Raw genomic sequence first — 17,950 nt, forward strand, 5'->3', positions numbered from 1 at the left:
GGGGCTGCAGTCTTTCCTTGACTACCTCCAGTGATGGGGAACTCACTACCTCATGGGCAGCCCACTGCATCATAAAGGAAGGGTTATTCCTTATGTTGAGCTGGAGTCTGTCTCCCTGTGACTTCCACTCCCTCATGACTCCCGGGTTTAATCCTTGAGGCTGCCAAGAGCTAGCCTGCCTCGTGACAGCCCTTCCCACTCTCCCTCCGGCCAGGCACCCAAGTCAGCTGCTCCTCAAGTGACATGGCGACGGTTCCTGCCTGGCACTGCTGCTCCCCTGACCCGTTAGGATGTAGTTACTTTCTTCCCCCAGAGTCTCTACATCAGTCCAATCCAGCAAGCACCATGCACCCTGCCTACCCTGGGGATGTGCCGGGAAGTCTGAAATGGGTTCCCTACCGAACACTGAAATCATTTATACATAGACTGTATATTATAAATATATACACACACATATATGCACATATACATACATACGCATATATGTGCTCTCAAATACTTTCTATGGTTTAAAACCAAGTCTATCTTTGGTGGGTTGGATAATCCTGTAAGAGGTGGGAGAAGTGAGAAGGGGGTGGAGGCTGGAGAATGGAGAGAAGGTTTCGGGAAGGAGATGGGATAAAGGGCAGTTGGGGGGTGAGTGGGAAACAAGATTTATTAAGCCCCTTGTAGTTACCATCCTCTTGATGACCCTGTAATGTAGTCACTCCCCTTATTCCACAGAAGAGGAAACTGAGGCACAGAGGGGTAGGGCCATTGCCATAGTAACCTGCCTGGCAGTGCTGGAGTTGGCACTCATGTCCCAGACTGGGTTCTTTGTGCTGAGCCAGGTGTGTCCAGGTTGGGAAACAGAGCAACTGACTAATAGGCAATTTTGGGCGGGATGCGGACCTCCCAGAGGACTCGCTGCCGCCGCCTCTCTCCTCTCCCCGCCCTGCGTCTCAGCACACAGAGCATGTTACATGGGATGGGGAATGATGCTATTCTTTGTTTAAAGGACAGCAGAACTCTCCAAGGGGTAGCAGGCTGGGAATTGATTGGAACAGGTCCCCAGTTTATCTGACATCTGGGGGCTCTCTTTCCCTGGGAGTTTCGTGCACCTGCCATTTGCAAAGGAATAAAGCATTCCCGGCAGCCTCTGCCAGGCATCACCATGCTGTGCATAATCCTGCTGTCATTCCCCAGCCTTCCCTGTCTCGTCCCACTGAATTTCATTGCCTGTCTGAAGAATCCCAGGGGATTTGGCCTCTTTCCCAGTCAGGCTCTAAAAATTATTCCTGCTCCATTCTAGGACCTGGGTGGGGGGTTGCATCTGCCACCCCTTACTTGTTCACCTCTCCAACTGTGGGGCACCGTCACCCACAGCCTGCCCAGGAGACAGCTGAGACTCCGGGTGCCCCAGCTCTGTGGCCTCCCTGCACCTCCTTGTTGGAGTGTCTTTTGGATCAGGCACCCCGACCTTTGTCCAGGCAGGAGGTAGCTTTTCACATCGTCTCTGAGGAAGAGGCGGTAAATACTCTCTCCATTTTACATATAGGACAAAATGAGGTTGCCCCCTAAAAAACAAAAAATTAAATTCAGGCTGCCAAACAAAACGGGGATGTGATTTGAACTTCATCGTCAACTTAGCTGTGAGTGCCGCCACCCTAAACTCCTGAGGGCAGGGATTGTATGTGACCCGTCTTCTCTGCCTGGTGTCCTGTTGTTGGTTGAACAGACGTGTCCTTGCCTGACTCTTCAGCTGCCTCACTGTGCCTGCCCTTGGAGCACTTCTGGGGATGGGTAAATACAAGAATAACATGGAGACCATACATCCCATTTCCCGGCGGTTTCTCATATGATCACAGTGAGTTCTCATCCTCCTTTGCCCATTCTACAGATGAAGAACGGAGCCTTGAAGAGGTTAGACAACTTCTCAAGGTCACGTAGCTAAGGAGGGCTGACCCTGAGCTTGAATCCAGAGCTTCAGGATCAGGATTGGCAGGGAGTAACCTGCAACGTCAGTGCCACTGTTGTGGGGGCCGGTGGTGAGGGGCCGTGAGGGCACAGACGGTGGCGGCAGAGAGTCTCTACAAGTCTCCCTTGAAACCCTGTCAGGGAAGAGAGGAAAGGCCAGTTTTGGGGTTTGCACAGCTGGGCTGTTTCTGAAGCATCTTTATAAATAACAGGCCTTCCGAGGGCTTCTCCCCGACCTGCCACAACCTCCAGCTCCCTAGAAAGCCTTCTCAAAACAGGTGACACGAAGACGGGTTGGCAGCACCTTCCCAGAGCTCCTGTCTCTATCAGGCCAGGCCCTTGGGCTCCAACTCCACTATCCTCTCCTTCCTGTGAAAAAAGAAAAAGCACAGACACACACCCACATCAGCTTCCCTCCCCTAAGTCCTGAGACGCGTGTCTCTGGGCCTTCCCGGGCACTGTGCCTGCTGCCTCCAGCTGAGTTTGTCCTCAGAGGCAGCCTGGTGTCATGGGAAGAGGGATGGATGGAAATCAAAAAACGGAGATCAGAATTCTGGTCCCAGCTGTGTCCCCGTGTCTCTGTGTGCTGAGCAAGTCATGTCACCGGTCTGCAACGCGAGGAGGTGGATGGGAGGCTCTTCCTCCTTTTGGCCTGGGCAGTGAGGAACCTGTGCAGGAAAGAGTCTTCTGGGGTTGTAGTCAAGCCATCCCCGGGTTGAATATCCCATCAGCCAGGACAGAAACCAGCAGCACGGGCCCTTGGACTGGTTAGAAAGCCACCTCTTCCCTCGCCGTCCCAGTGTGTGAGGCCAGTTGCTCGTCCTCCCGCTACCTCCGACTCTCCTCTGTGCTGGGGATTATACTACTTTATGGGATTGTTGTGAGGACTTCCATGAGATAAGCCATGGAAAGTGTTTAGCACATTAACTGGAGCACAGTAAGCATTTGATAAATGTTGCCCTTCTCATTGCTTTTGGGAGCAAACGCCTACATGATGTCTTTTTCAATGGGAATGGAGACCACACTCTGCCTCCTGCACCCCCACATCACCCCATCCCCCACACTTCCCACCCCCACCCCATACACACATACCCTCTCCTGGCTGGCATGCCTTTCCAAAGACAAGGCAGAATTAAGACCCTCTTGTCTCAGTGACGTCATTCCGGAACCCCTCCTCCCACCAGGGCCCTAGGCATCAAATAGCTGGTGGGTAGGAGAGGAGGGAGTGAGGGAGGGCAGGGGTAGGTCCTTGGTGCACAGTCCCTTTTTTCTGTTTTGTTCTGGGCCCAGATTCTTGCCTGCTGGAGTGCAGTTCAAAGCCTGTTCTCTTATGATCATCATAATATTTTGTCTTAATGCAGCCACAAGGCTCTGAGGAGTTCAAAGCGTTTTGCTAGATCTGTTTTCTGGGCCTTGGGATCTTAGGGAATTGCTCCTCCACCTCCAAAATGAAAACAAAGGCTCTTACAGAGCCCAGTGTAACATTTATGAGGGTTTACCGTGTCCGAGGCTCGGGCTTGAGCCCTTCACACGTGGCCTCCTGTAATCCTTGCCTTGGAACTGAGTGCTGACTGCTGTGATAATTCTAACTTCTCAGATGAGGAAACTGAGGCCAAGACAACTGGCCACATGGAGAAGTCCATGGATTAGAGAAGCAGACTCAGGCCTGGTGGTCTCTGAACCTAGGTCTTGGTCTCTGTGCATCCTGTCCAGCTTTTGAGGGTGGTGAGGAGGAGAGGGGATTCTCTTATTCCAAGGGAGCTTCTGTCTCTACCTTGAAAGAACATTCTCTAGGGAGTCGGGGGAGGTGATGGGCTCTGAAGTGTTCTTTTATTTAGATGTGATCATTGAAGCCCAAAGAGGCTGAGAAACCTGCTCAGGTTATGATCTGGCTCCTTAATGCTGGCAATGGGGCCAGACCCCCCAACCCCACTTCCAGCACACATCTCCGTGCCTTTCCATTTCTGCCCAGGTGTCTCTAGAGGCAGCTCTGTGGACCCTCAGGGGCTTCATCCTCTCTCCCCTCCAGGCCTTTTAAACCTAGAGAAGCTGCTCCGGCAATTCCTTATCTCCAAGGACACGCTGTCCGTCCGCATGCTGGATGACACCCGGGACCCCACCCCGCTCCTCAAGGAGATCCGGGACGACAAGACGGCCACCATCATCATCCACGCCAACGCCTCCATGTCCCACACCATCCTCCTGAAGGTGGGAGCCTCCCTCTCTCCCCTCCCCTGCTGAGCTCCCACCCTCCGCACTCCTTGCCTTGAGGGTCCTCCTGAGCTGAGGCTGACGGAGCCCCGGGCCGGACCTGAACTCTGACAAACCTCTCCCTGTGCTTCCGTTTTCAATGGGCGGTTCCCGAAAACTGAAGAAAGCAGGGTGAGGGGGATGTCGTTTCAGCACTGGGGCAGCAGGGCAGTAGGCAGCGGAGACAACTAGATGCTGTCAAACTTAGACTCTGCGAAGGGCTCTGCGGAGAGGTCTGTGGGTTCCTAGGAGGGGCTAGGGTGGGGCACCCAAGGGGCTTGGGCAGAGGCTGTTTGCCAAATGGTGTAGAAATGTTTCCGTAGTTTCACAATAGGACCGTCACACCAGTGTGTCCTGCTGAATGCCAGCTCTGTCTTTAATCTGACACGGTCCACAACAGTTTACACAGAGCTTCTGTGCAGTCAGTCTCCTGGCCTAGAGCTCTTAGCAATGACGTGAGGTAGGTATAATGTCTTCCCCCACAGATGAAGAAACTGAGACTCTGGGAGATGAACAGATGCGTCCAAGGCCCAGCCCTGAGTGGAGCAGGGCCGAGCTCGCACAGCCCTCTCTTATCTGCAAATCAGGTAGTGTCTCCTATGCTCCTGGAGTCGGAGGGGCAGTGCTGGCGCCTGAGTCAGAACATGCACACTGGAAACCAGAACTGTGTGAGTGAGGCTCATCCAAGAGAGAGAGAAATCAGGAGCCTAGGGGCCCCACACAGGACAAACAGCTGGAAATAGCTGGGCAGCATCAGAGTCACCTGACGCCAGTTCCTGGGCTGGTGGCTGGGCTGGGCATGAACCTCGGAGAGAGCGGGCCCCGTTTCCAGGCCCCTTGGCGGCTCCCCCAACCTCTCTAGGCGCACTGGCTTCTTCTAATGCCATTTTAATTGCACATTTAAACACAACCTGCCATCTTCCACTAGGGCAGCGAGGCTCCTCGTTAACCTCTGCCAAGCTGTGAGGAGCCCGCAGACACTCAGATGATTGTCTCCTCTCCTTCCCCCCTCCCTCCCCGCTGCCCCTCCCCAGCTCGTTTTTGACTCAGAGTTAATAAGAGATTTGAATGAGTTCTCTCAGTACCGAGGGCTGTCCCTTCAGCCCGTTGCTATAGTAATCTTCCAGAGCTCCAAAGCCATGTCTGTCTGTGTGCGTATACCCAACTCACATTCTCTCTCTTTCTCTCTCTCTCTGACACACACACTGACACACACACACACACACACAGACGGTATCTCTTTCTCTCTCTCTCACACACACACACACACACACACACACACACACACACAAACAGAGCATTTTTCTCTTTTCGTCTTTTTCTCTGTCTTCCTTATGCCTGGAGCTATGATCAATGAAGTCATTAAGGGTGGAAAAGCTCCTCCAAGTTTCACGGGAGGAGAGGGGCCCTCTTTAGGGAAGGTTGGGAGCAGGGAGTGAGAGCTTCAGCTTAGCAGACACATGTCCCTTGTGGAGGGTAGCTCAGAATACACAGGTCCCCCTGTGGTAGCTGGAGCCTGCCTGAACAGCCCTGGTAGAAGCCTCTGGGGGCCAGTCTCTTGCCCTCCGTGGCTCCCAGCGTCTGATGTTGCACTATGATTTTTTTAATTCGAACAGTATTACTAGTTCATTGTTGAAATTTTTTAATGTATGGAAAAGACAGCACATAGAAGAAACTAAAAATTATTAGCAATCCTATCACCCAGAGCTGTTTAACCACAGTTAAATTTTGATGTCTGTTTTTTTCTGCTTTACAGACACATTTTCCCTCCAAATTATTGTCATACTGCACAAACTTTTCTGTAAGCGCTTTTTGTCCCCACTTCATTCTATGCCATGCATTTTCCCCATGTCATTAAACATTTTTCTAGAAATATTTTAATGGCTGCCTCATTTCCTATCATACAGATGTCCCATAATTTATTTAAACATCACTTTATTGTTGGAGATACAGGTTGTTTCAAATCTTTTGCTACAATAAATAATGCTGAGATGCACATCTTTGTACATAAATCTTTTTTTTTTTTTTTTTTTTTTTGAGACAGAGTCTCGCTTAGTCGCCCAGGCTGGAGTGCAATGGCGCGATCTCGGCTCACTGCAAGCTCCGCCTCCCGGGTTCACGCCATTCTCCTGCCTCAGCCTCCCGAGTAGCTGGGACTACAGGCGCCCGCCGCCTCGCCCGGCTAATTTTTTTTTTGCATTTTTAGTAGAGACGGGGTTTCACCGTGTTAGCCAGGATGGTCTCGATCTCCTGACCTCGTGATCCGCCCGCCTCGGCCTCCCAAAGTGCTGGGATTACAGGCGTGAGCCACCGCGCCCGGCTGTACATAAAGCTTTATACACATTCGTGAATATTTCCCCAGCATATATTTCTAGAAGTGGAATTACTGAGTTAAAGGTATGCATGCTTTTAAGGATTCTGATATGATTTGCCAGATTGCGTTTTAGAAAGGCTGTAACAGTTTACACTTTCTCCAGCAGCGTATAGGTGTCTTATAGCACCCTTGCCAATACTGGGTATGTTAATTAAAAACACTTTGTAGATTTGTGTGTGTGTGTGCGTGTGTGTGTGTGTGGCCATGCTTTTGAAGGAAGCTCTGCCTGTAGTGTAGTGATCATTATTAGCAAATGGTTCTGCTCGATGCCTCAGGGCTGTCTTTCCTGAGCCCACCTGTCAGCCCCAACTCCTGTGACCTGGGAGCCACACTGATGAATGAGCAGCCAGGCTTCAGGAAAGCCTGTTCCCTTTTCCCATTTGCCTTCCCAGACAGGCAGGTGTTCCATCAGGCCTGGCCTCTGTCCTCATGCTTCCCTGGGGTTCCGTACTCCCCCCTCCAGGAGGGCACAACAGGGCCTCGCAGGGCCTCAACAAGGGTGGGAAGCAGAGTGGGCAGAGAGCACACGGGGACTCTGGGAGGCTCGGTGTGCACGTGGGAGCCCAGCCCCCGGAGCTTGGCAGCACTCTGCCACCTCTTGATTTCAGGAGGATTTGCAGAGTAATCCCTGATTTTATTGAGCGGCTGTTCCAGCAACAAACTCCATGTTTACCCAGAAATCAGGCCTTAAAAACCAAGGATCTCTTGTCTTTTATCTCTAGGACAGCAGATTTCACAAAATGGGTTTTAGCTCCCGACTGTGGCCCCTCCCGGTCCCAAGCAGTGGGCTCGCTCAGTGGGTCGCATCCGTCTAGGCAGGGGCGAGATGCAGCAGCACTTTTACTTGGACTGTGTGATTGTGTGTGTGCAGTGGGGCATAGGATGGGTTGGTCATCTTGCCACACCATCCTCTTGAAAGTGGAGGAGGAAATATAGCTTGGCCTGGAGGAAGAAGGAACTCACCAAAGAGGCTTTGAGCTCCATTGTGCCCCGAGACTCCTGCTGCAGCCCCTGAGCCTTTGCCCTCCAGCTTCCCATTGGAACAACCATGATAGAATTACCCCCAACCTGTTCCTCAGGGAGCCTGCGAGGGTTCCTGTAAGAATGACCGGGCACAGTGGCTCACGCCTGTAATCCTAGCACTTTAGGAGGCCAAGGCGGGCAGATCACTTGAGGTCAGGAGTTCAAGACCAGCCTGGCCAATATGGCGAAATCCCGTCTCTACTAAAAATACAAAAATTAGCCAGGTGTGGTGGTGGGTGCCTGTAATTTCAGCTTACCTGGCAGCCTGAGGCAGGAGAATCACTTGAATCTGGGAGGCGGAGGTTGCAGTGAGCCATGATCGCGCCAATGCACTCCAGCCTGGGTGACAGAGGGAGACTCTGACTCAAAGGAAAAAAAAAAGAATGCTCACAAAATTATTTGAGTTCCTTGGGAGATAAACACTATGTAAGAGGAAAATGTAATCATCCTTGGTCTGGTTTCTCTTCCATCCACCTCAATAGTCATGACAAAACGGTCTCCCAGTGGCCCAGGGCTACAGGATACATTAGGAAAATCTAGCCAACTGTCAGGAGGGATGAGGGCCCTGGAGAGAGCGGAGCTCATTATTTACCTGATCTACATGTCAGTTTCTATAGCACCTGTCACACTCAAAGCCAGGCACACTGACAGGGAAGGTTGGCTAGGGGTATTTATGACGGGTACAAAGATCAGACAAAAGGGAGACTCTTCTGATGTAGCAATTCTCAGCTGTGGAGTGATGTCACACTGATGCGCTGTGATCAAGGGTGAGGCATGTCACAGGCAACTGACTCCTTACTACGAATAAAGGACCCAGGTTTGCAAATGAGTCACTTGTTTCTGACGTTACCGCAGGTTCAAGAATACCCTTATGAGTCTGCCCTGCACTCTGACGGAGTGGAGTTCGTTTTCATTGCTACAACCTACGGACTCTCTTATCTGTGCCCGAAGAGAGATGTGTTTGTGGTTCCATCAATGTAACAGTCCTGAAGGGGGAGTATAGTTTGGATATAAGCACTGCAATGAGGCTGCCTGGATTTGCTTTTATCTTTTCCGGTAATGAGACATGTGATCTTGTACAAGTCACTTAGCTTTTCATTGTTTCAGTTTCCTCAGCTGTAAAATGGGGTTGGGGAGGAATAATAGTGCCAACCTCATAGAGTTATCCCATGTAGAATGCTTGAGAGTGCCTGACACATACTAAACAGTGGGTTAATGTTAGCCATTGTTATTGTTAATAGCTGTGGAGATCATTATTGTAGTCTGTTTTATTATTTGCTTCATTTCCCTAAAAGCCTTTTTGGTTTCAGTAAGATCTGGCTATAACCGTGGGAGTATGTTGTGTATAAGAACATCAGCTACTATGCGTGCCACTGCATAGTGGAGGTGGAGAGGTGGAGAGACCCCGCTCTTGAGACCAGAATTTCTCTGCTCCATCCTCCAAGATCAAGGGCAACATAAGAACCAATCAAGATGTTCTGTTTTGCCTGGTGCCAAGGGGCAGTGGGCCAGACAAATGGCAGACACTTGGAACCCTTACTGCTCATTTGCTTCAAGTGAGTTTTTGTTTTCTTCTCTAATCTCCTTCTCTTTGCCTTGCAGGCAGCCGAACTTGGGATGGTGTCAGCCTATTACACATACATCTTCACTAATCTGGTAAGGGGCTCTCACAGCTCACCTCCTTGGAAGAGAGTGTTGTCAGTGGTCAGGATTGGTGGATTATGAGGGACGAAGCCCAGGAGATGAGGAGTACGGGAGATAGAAGCAGAGTAGCAGAAGCCAACCAGAGAGGCAGGGCATCCTGGAAATCCTCATCCCAACAATTGTGAGCCACAGGAGAATGAGGATTTGGGGAATCTAATGCTGCCATTCAAATGCCACTAGCTACATAAAGCAAATTCTGGGCCGTAGTATGATGGAGGAGCCGCCTCAATAGGTCCGGGAGGAACGAGTCTGGCCTGTAGTCCAGTCTCTAGGTGGACTTAGGGATCAGGTGTCCTAAAATGTCCTGTGAGGTTTAGGAGATGTCAGCCCAGAGAGACAGGCTTGGACTCTGAGATCCTTGTTCTTTTCCAGCTGTCGGTGTCTATGAACAGTCCTTTCCGGGGGCTGCTGTGGGAATGTTGACCCTGTAGCATCCGACAGGCCTTTGTTCTCAGAGTTGAAACAGACCTTAGAGGAATTCAGTGTGACCTTTCTTCTGGTATAGGGACTCCCACAACAGGCTTGCCAGGAAGTCATTCAGCCTTTGCTTGAACTTGAGTAGAAATGCCTAGTTCACCACCACTGTCAAAATACCTGCCCCATTGTTGGCATCTTCATTGAAGTCTAGCGTGCATGTAGATGAAAACCACACATATTATATAGGCACAGCTTAAGAAAACTTTCTCCAAGTAAGCACACCTGTGTAAGCAGCACACAGCTCCAGAAATAGAGCATTACCAGCACCCCAGAAGCCCCCCTCATGCCCCTCAAAACATAAAACAGATGAACTTCTTTGTTTCTTTTTTTTTTTCTTAACACTGCTGCTATAAATTAGAGCATTAATATGGAAAAAGGGAAAAAAGGATTAGACTCCCAGAACAATGCAAAAACATTTGCTTAAAGTAAGGAGGCATCTGGAAGAGCCTGGGCAAGTTGGCAGAGGAGCAAAGAGAGATGAAAGTACAGTTGTGTTCCATTTCGGGAGCCTGGGAAATAGAGGGAGGAGAGGGAAAAAGCAGGCCAGTGCCAGCCTGCCAGACAGGCTCCCTAAATTAGGCCGGCAACATCAGTAGAGGAGGAAGGAACTGGGCAGCGAGGTGTCACTGGGGTGATTTAGCAGATGGAAGGAAGCCATTCATTTAGAACATGAGTTCCCAGGACGGTAACCAGAATAAGGTGGAGTTGCTTGGCTTAGAGGTTTTTAAGACAGCATCCTCCACAGTGTACCACTATTTCCCATTCATAGAAATCGTAAGAACAATGGTGACGATGTTATCTAGTGGAAAAAGCACTGGCCCTTGAAGTCAGGAGGCCCGAGTCAAGTCCTGGCTCTGCCTTATGCTCGCTGTGAGCCTTTGGTTGAGTTGCAGTGACTCTGAACCCCTGTTTTCTCATTTTAAAACTGGGAATATAAAACTTTATATGGAATTCTGTAAGTAAAAATTTATTGTAAATATCAAAGTACTGTATGTTTCTAAGGCATTATATTTAGAAAAATACGTATCTCTATGATGCTTTCAGTTTTCAAAGAACTTTTCTCCTTTTTGGGTGGCCATGGATGAGATGAGCTTTAGGAATCAACAGGACTCATGGAATTAACAGTTTGTAAGTTTGCAAGGGGAAATCATGATGAAAAGTAACTGAGTGATGCTGACTGAATAATAGTCAAGAAAACGACAGCAGAGCCATTGCAAAAGTCTGCCAGTGAGAGAATATTCTAGAAGCTTCTCATGAGTGCTTTGGCTTTCTAAAAGGGACAAACCTCTAATAGGAGTAAAGAAACTTTTTAGGACCACTCTTTCTGCCCAGCTGCAGTTGGTGTTTTTTTGTTTGTTTGTTGTTTGTTGTGTTTTGTTTTTGTTTTTGTTTTTGCTTTTTTGAGACAGAATCTCGCTGTGTCACCCAGGCTGAAGTGCAGTGGTGCCATCTTGATTCACTCCAACCTCTGCCTCCTGGGTTCAAGCCATTCTCCTGCCTCAACCTCCCAAGTAGCTGGGATTACAGGCACACACCACCACGCCCGGCTAATTTTTGTATTTTTAGTAGAGACGGGGTTTCACAACATTGGCTAGGCTAGTCTTGAACTCCTGACCTCAGGTGATCTGCCTGCCTTGGCCTCCAAAAGGGCTGGGATTACAGGCGTGAGCCACCGCATCTGGCCCAGTTGGTGTTTTGGGCCATAGAGGGAGAGGCTTCATCCAAAGGATAATGAGTTGTTTTCTACATTTTCCAGTCCCTTCTCCCCAATACAGATGCCAAGTGGGTTTTCATTCTTATTTCTTCTTTCTCTGAATCCCTTGGAGATCTCCACCATGTCTCATCACTCTGAATTCTGCTACAGTGATGCAGTAGGTCCTCAGATCAGCTTTTAGAGAACAAGCTTGGTAAACGGGAAGGGTACGGACTTTGGCATTAGGTACTCATGACTCAAAACTTTTGTTTGACTTGCTACTGGCTGTGTGATCCTGTGCAGGTTGCTTAACCTTTCTGAGCCCCAGGAACCTCTTCTGTAATTAGACACTAATAGCACATGCTTTGGGAGATAATGTACACACAGCAACAGACTCACAGTACAAGTTTATTTAGGAGAAGGTGTTATTTTAAGAAGTCCAGCTTATGCCTCCCATGGGCTCAAAGGAATGGAAGATGCTTATTTTGCTCCCCAGCCATGCATTGCCTGTGAAAGTGACTCCTAAAATGCCATTTTATTTATTTCCAGATAAGAAATAGGACTAGGACGGTTTTTGTGTGTGACTGAACCTACCATTGTAGGGTTTATTTGTGTCCGTAATTACTGAGTAATTGATCAAATGCCCATACCTCACTCCCATCCAGGCATAAAGAAAAGTGGTGGATTTAGGGCATCTATCATAAATTAGGTTGACTGCTGTGGATTCTGTCAGTTGATTAACCATCACAAGAATTGGGACAAAATTATCCATCATGAATCGAACTTCTAAACCATCAGTTCATTTGACCCTATAGAAACACAATTTCTCTCTCTGTCAGGGTCTAGCCAGCAGAAGAGTGAGTGTGCTAACCCTGAACCTTGGGTGACAGAGGTGACTGATGCAATAAGAGGAACTGAGCCAGAGAGAGCGGAGGCTGCTAGAGGTCACACGGCGATCACAGGCAGAGCTGGAAGAAGCTGGGCAAGTCCAGGGAAGGGCCAGGTCTCTGGTACAGGGGAAGCTGGGCTCAGTGACAGGGTGACAGTGAGGTGTCAGGCAATGAGAGAGACACTTCTGCAGGAGGGGAGGGAGCAGCAGACAGGGACACCCCCTCTCCAGAACAGAGGAGGAAGTCAGTGACAGGAAGTATAGCGATGAAGGCACACAGTCATAGGAAACAGTGAGCTGACATCTGAGCCTTTTATTTATATTATCTATTTCAAAGTGAGATGTGGGTGGTCGGCACTGATGTTAGAGACTTGATAAGTGAAACAGCATCGTGCCACTGCTTCTGGTTCTAGTGGGTCAGGAATCATTCCCCTCAGAGCAAATCTCTCATCAACAGATGGCAATGGTACCTGGTTAAGGTGGGAGCCCTGGGGCAGAGGGTTAGCTTATGAGGTCCAAATCATGAGAACTTGACAGATAAATTGACAGCACATGTGGTCAGGCACACGAAGAGCAACTATGAGGAAGTAAGTCCTGGCAGGTAGACTGAGGCAAGGGGTCAAGAGTCCAGGCCAAAATGAAGTGGACCCATTAAGGAACAAATTAAGAGAAATAAAATTACTGTGCCAAGTCATAAAAGCATGGCAACACAGAGAACTAGTTTCTGCCCTCATCCAGAAATCAATCTGCCTGCCTTTGTTTGCAGTTTAGTGGCGTTAATTATATTCTTAGTGTTGTACAACCATCACCACTATATATTTCAATTTTTTTTTTTTTTGAGACGGAGTCTTGCTCTGTTGCCCAGGCTGGAGTGCAGTGGCATGATCTCGGCTCACTGCAAGCTCCACCTCCTAGGTTCACGCCATTCTCCTGCCTCAGCCTTCCGAGAGGCTGGGACTACAGACGCCCGCTACCACACCTGGCTAATTTTTTGTATTTTTAGTAGAGACTAGATTTCACCATGTTAGCCAGGATGGTCTCGATCTCCCGACCTCGTGATCCACCCACCTCGGCCTCCCAAAGTGCTGGGATTACAGGTGTGAGCCACCACGCCTGGCCACCACTATATATTTCTAAAACTTAATCAAGCCAAACAGAAACTCTGTACCCGTTAAGCAATAGCTCCCCATTCCCCCTCCCCATGGCCTCTGGTAACCTCCATGTTTTTTTCTTCTCAATGAATTTGCCTATTCTAGCTAGGTGCCTCACAGAAGTGGAATTATACAATGTTGATCTTTTGTGTCTAGTTTATTTCACTCAGCATAATGTTTTCCAGGTTCGTTCATGTTGCAGCATGTGTCAGAAATTGCATTTCTTTTTTTAAGCTTTGTATTATTGTGAAATATATATGACATAACATTTGCCATCTTAACCATATTTAAGTACACTTTTCAGTGGTATTAAATACATCCACATTGTTATGCAACCATCAATACCATCTGCCTCTGAAACATTTTTTACCTTTTCAAAATGAAACTCTGTACCCATTAAACACAAACTCCCCATTCCTTTTTCCACCCAGCCCTTGGCAACCACCTTCTAATTTCTCTCTGCATGGATATGACTACTCTAGGTATTTCATATAAGTGGAATCATATAATATTTGTCCTTTTGTGTTTGACTTTGTTTAGGGTTCATTCATACATCAGAATTGCCTGCCTTTTTAAGGTCGAATAATAGACTATGTGTCTGTAGACACACACACCAGATTTTGTGTATCCATTCATTCGTGGATGGACACTTGGGTTGCCTCCACCTTTTGGCTATTGTGAATAATGCTGGCATGAACATGGGTGTGCAAATGTCTGTTCAAGTCCCTGCTTTCAATCCTTTTGTGTATATGCCTAGGAGTGGAATTGCGGGTCATGTGGTCATTATTCGTTTATTTATTGAGAAACCTCCAAACGTTTTCCAGAATGACTGTACCATTTTTCGTTCCTGTCAGCAATGTACAAAGGTCCCGGTTTTTCTGCAATCTTGACAATGCTTATTATTTTTCATTTTTAAAATAATAACCATCCCAGTGAGTGTGAAGTAGTCAGATGTGTTTTTTATTTCTATTTGAAGTGTGCAAATTGGAAGAAGCAAGACCACATGACTGAAGTTGAGAGTCCTGGTGATTAAGAAGCTTTATAATGAGAGAAAAGTAGCTGATGTATAAAAATTGCATCCTTAAAATCAGTCAGAAGTGGTAAAAATCCCCAGTTCAGGAGCTTATAAGCTGAGGCCTTTGGGGGTTGTCTGTCCTCATATGTAAAATGTGAATAATAATAACATCCATCTTTTCACAATCTTAGTAAGATTTAAAAATTAGCTACTGATAACACTGAACCAGGTAGGTAATAATAGCTGCTATAACAGATAAACCCCCAAATATCATAGTGTCATACAGTGGAAGTAAATTTCTTACTCAATTGAAATTCCAAAAGGGTGTTCCTGGTGAGTAGCATTCCGTAAGGTTATTCAAGGGCCCAGTCTTCTTCTGGTTTATAAATGTGTCCTCTTAGAGACCAGTGTTAGGAAAACAACGTGGAAGATCATACATGGGAGGGTTTATGTGTCAGGGCTGGAAGTGACACATATTATTTCAGCTCCCAATTCCATTGGCTAGAATTCATCACATGGCTACACTCACTTGTAAGGGAAGCTGGGAAACGTAGTCTAGCCATGTGCCCAGGGAGAACAGGAAATGGATTTAATGACCACAAAACAATCTCTGCCACATTATTAAATTGTCAATCATCATCACACATCTATATCATGTATTACTAAAAAAGAAATTAGCATCCCAAGCCCTGGCTTGTCTCTTTAGAGGATAACTGATCCTAAAAGTGGAGATCAGCACTTAGTTATAAGGATGTCAGCTCCCTGTGTTCTCTTATCCAAGGAGGGCATGCATAGGACAGTTATAGATGCACTGTGCTTGTTCTGCTCTTTAATCTGCAAGGGAGTCTCTGTCTTCCAGTTGGCCTCTGGGTTTGGTTGGGGAAAACCTTTGTTGTGCAAGATTGATGGAAGTTTGGATAAAAGACATAAAGAAGTAAGGGCCTCTGGGCAACCAGTCTACCGTTGAGACAGCAGGGGTGGTTGATGCCACAAGAGAAAAGATGAAGGAGGAAGCTCAATTTGAGCTAATAAATCTGGAGGGATTATCCAGCTACTAATGAACCCAGAGAGATATGCAGTCACTGCCTGATAGAAAAGATAAAATCACCCCAATCTATTGTCAGAGAACATAAGTGGGCCCTGTGCCAAAGGCAGGAGCTGCCATCTCGGCAGAGAGAAGTGTTGAGATTTAAGGGTAAGGGTCAAAAGTCAGGGACTGCCAATGAAAGGTGGGAAATAATTGGACACTGGAAGCAGGAGGCTGTGCAGTCTGCTGGTCACTGAGCTGCTACGGCATTGCAGGTGGTGTGACTAGCTGGACGCCATTGCCACCATTTCATTGCCATGCCCCAGTCAGGGCCAGAGCTCCCTGCTCTTGGCACCATCACTGTGCTGGACGGTAGGCTGCCATTTGTGGGGTGTCAACAGAGGCAGTGGTCACCCAGAGTTTTTCTTTTGGGGAATCTAGAGAGAAGGGACTGAGAGCTGGGTATGCCATGTTAGAAGGCAGGGGGAAGGAGTACGCCAGCGGGAAGCCTCATTATTATAGAAGGCGACGCCCTGGACTAGTGGTGAAGCAGCTGTGGCTTCAAGTTCCAGACGGGCTACTAACTAGCTGAGTGCATGGCGATATCAATGGTTGATATTTATTGAATACTTTCTGTGAGTAACTGCTAATAAGTGCTTCCCAGTTATTTTCCCATTTAAACCTCAAAACAACTCTAGCAGGAGGCACAGTGTTATCCCTATTTTAGAGATGAGCAAGTTGAGGCTTGCTTGAGACTTATAAAGCATTGGTATCTTGATCAAGGTGATCAAGTCAGATCACGAATCCAGGCAGGTAGCTCTTAACCTCTTCACTCTACCGCCTGTATCTGGGTGAGCCATTTTACCTTGCCTGGCTTCAGTTTTTTATCTGAAAATTTGTGAGGTTGTTTTAGGTGATCTCTAAGGGCCTTTTCAGCCTTGGACCTGTTTCACTTCAGTTCACAATGCCTTGGAGTTGGGGACGTTCCCTGGGGAGAGGGGAGAATGCCCCATCAGGTTGGGGAGTTCGTGTGACTTGTGGAAGCAGTTTCTGTTCACCCGACAGCTCCTCAGATTCCCAAACTATAGTCAGGTCCAAGTGAGTCCTGCAGAAACAACCCCTCCACGCCCCAGTCTCTGTCTTGCTTGGGCAGAAAGGACATGTGCAGCCAATTTTCCTCCCCTGGGTTCATTTTATTGTCAGCAGACCTGAGCCTATGTTTATTTTCCCAAAGGTTTATCAGAGAGATTAGCCATAAGTAATTTGAAATTGCTAAAATTATTACAGAAAGGGGACCCAGGTCAGACAGAGAGGGAAAAAATAATTGATTCCAGGAGGAAGTGAGAACGCACACAGCCCCACTCTTTCACTCCTTGCTTTGGCGAGCTGATGCTACTCATCTTCTGGGTCTTACTTAAATGTCACTTCCCCCAGCAAGTCTCCCTGACACCCCACGAGGTTACGTCTGCTGTCACACGCTCTCCCAGCACCGTGCGTTCTGGGTTTTGTAGCATTCATCTTGAGTGGGAATCCCTTTTTCTACGCTAACCTTTCCACCAGACTTTGAGCTTCAGAAAAGCGAGATGAAATCAGTCTTGTTCATCACCGTAGATCCAGTGGCCTCCTGCATGGTAGGCACTCAATAAATATTGTATGAGTGAATGGAGCATTCCGTAGTATCTGGAGTTCTTGGAGTAGAAGGGCTGGCTAAGTGAGATAACTCATCTCTTTACATCCCACAGGAATTCAGTTCATCCCAACTAAGCCTCAGGCACGAAGGAAACTATCTGCATTTCAGCCGAGGAGAGCTGGGCCCTGTTCCCTATTCCCCAGGACCCCCTGGTACTTGAGTAGCCTACATGACAGCTACTCCATCTGGAATACCCTTCCTCCCATTCTGAGCTGGACAGATTTGAAGTTAAGGTTGTGTAGGCCCATGCAGGGTGGTTTCGTTCAGGATCCAAGAGACACAATTTCAGGGGTTCTGCTGAGTGAGAGTGATGTCAAAACCTGAGGCCCAGGGTTGGCACCAAGAATGATCATTGAGGCAGGGCAGGGCAGAAGAGTGCAAGGACAGTCAGACTGATTGTGCCAAGTGGTCTCTCTGTCACCTGGGACTGTTTCCTTCACTGGCCGCACCATGCCCTGGTCAGCCTTGATCATGTGGTGTCTTCGGGCCAACACCTGGCAGCTGACTCATGGAGCCAGAAGCCAAGGGTCTTTAAAACAAACCTCTCCTTCAGGTTATAAAGGCCATTATGAAGTGATCTAGTCCTGTCTTCTGTCCCAGTGGCTTGGCATATGAGGTTGGGTGAGCCTGATTACTGTGTTGACACTGAGGATAGAGATATGGTTTAATGGAAGCTGCCAGGGCCTCAGATCAAAGAGAAC

The 17,950-nt window shown here is 48.1% G+C and overlaps 1 protein-coding gene across 6 annotated transcripts in view; it reads left to right on the forward strand.

The window, feature by feature from the left end:
- Positions 1–17,950, forward strand: part of LOC105476347 (glutamate ionotropic receptor kainate type subunit 4) — a 484,554-nt gene that overhangs the window by 321,792 nt on the left and 144,812 nt on the right. For all 6 annotated transcript variants that reach the window (XM_071075720.1, XM_071075723.1, XM_071075724.1 and 3 more), the window contains 2 exons: positions 3,986–4,164; positions 9,206–9,259. In XM_071075720.1, the coding sequence (XP_070931821.1) occupies positions 3,986–4,164; positions 9,206–9,259 (233 nt within the window). The remainder of the gene's footprint in view (positions 1–3,985; positions 4,165–9,205; positions 9,260–17,950) is intronic.

Source organism: Macaca nemestrina, chromosome 12 (genome assembly GCF_043159975.1).
Source record: "Macaca nemestrina isolate mMacNem1 chromosome 12, mMacNem.hap1, whole genome shotgun sequence".
In the NCBI taxonomy this organism is placed as follows: domain Eukaryota; kingdom Metazoa; phylum Chordata; class Mammalia; order Primates; family Cercopithecidae; genus Macaca; species Macaca nemestrina.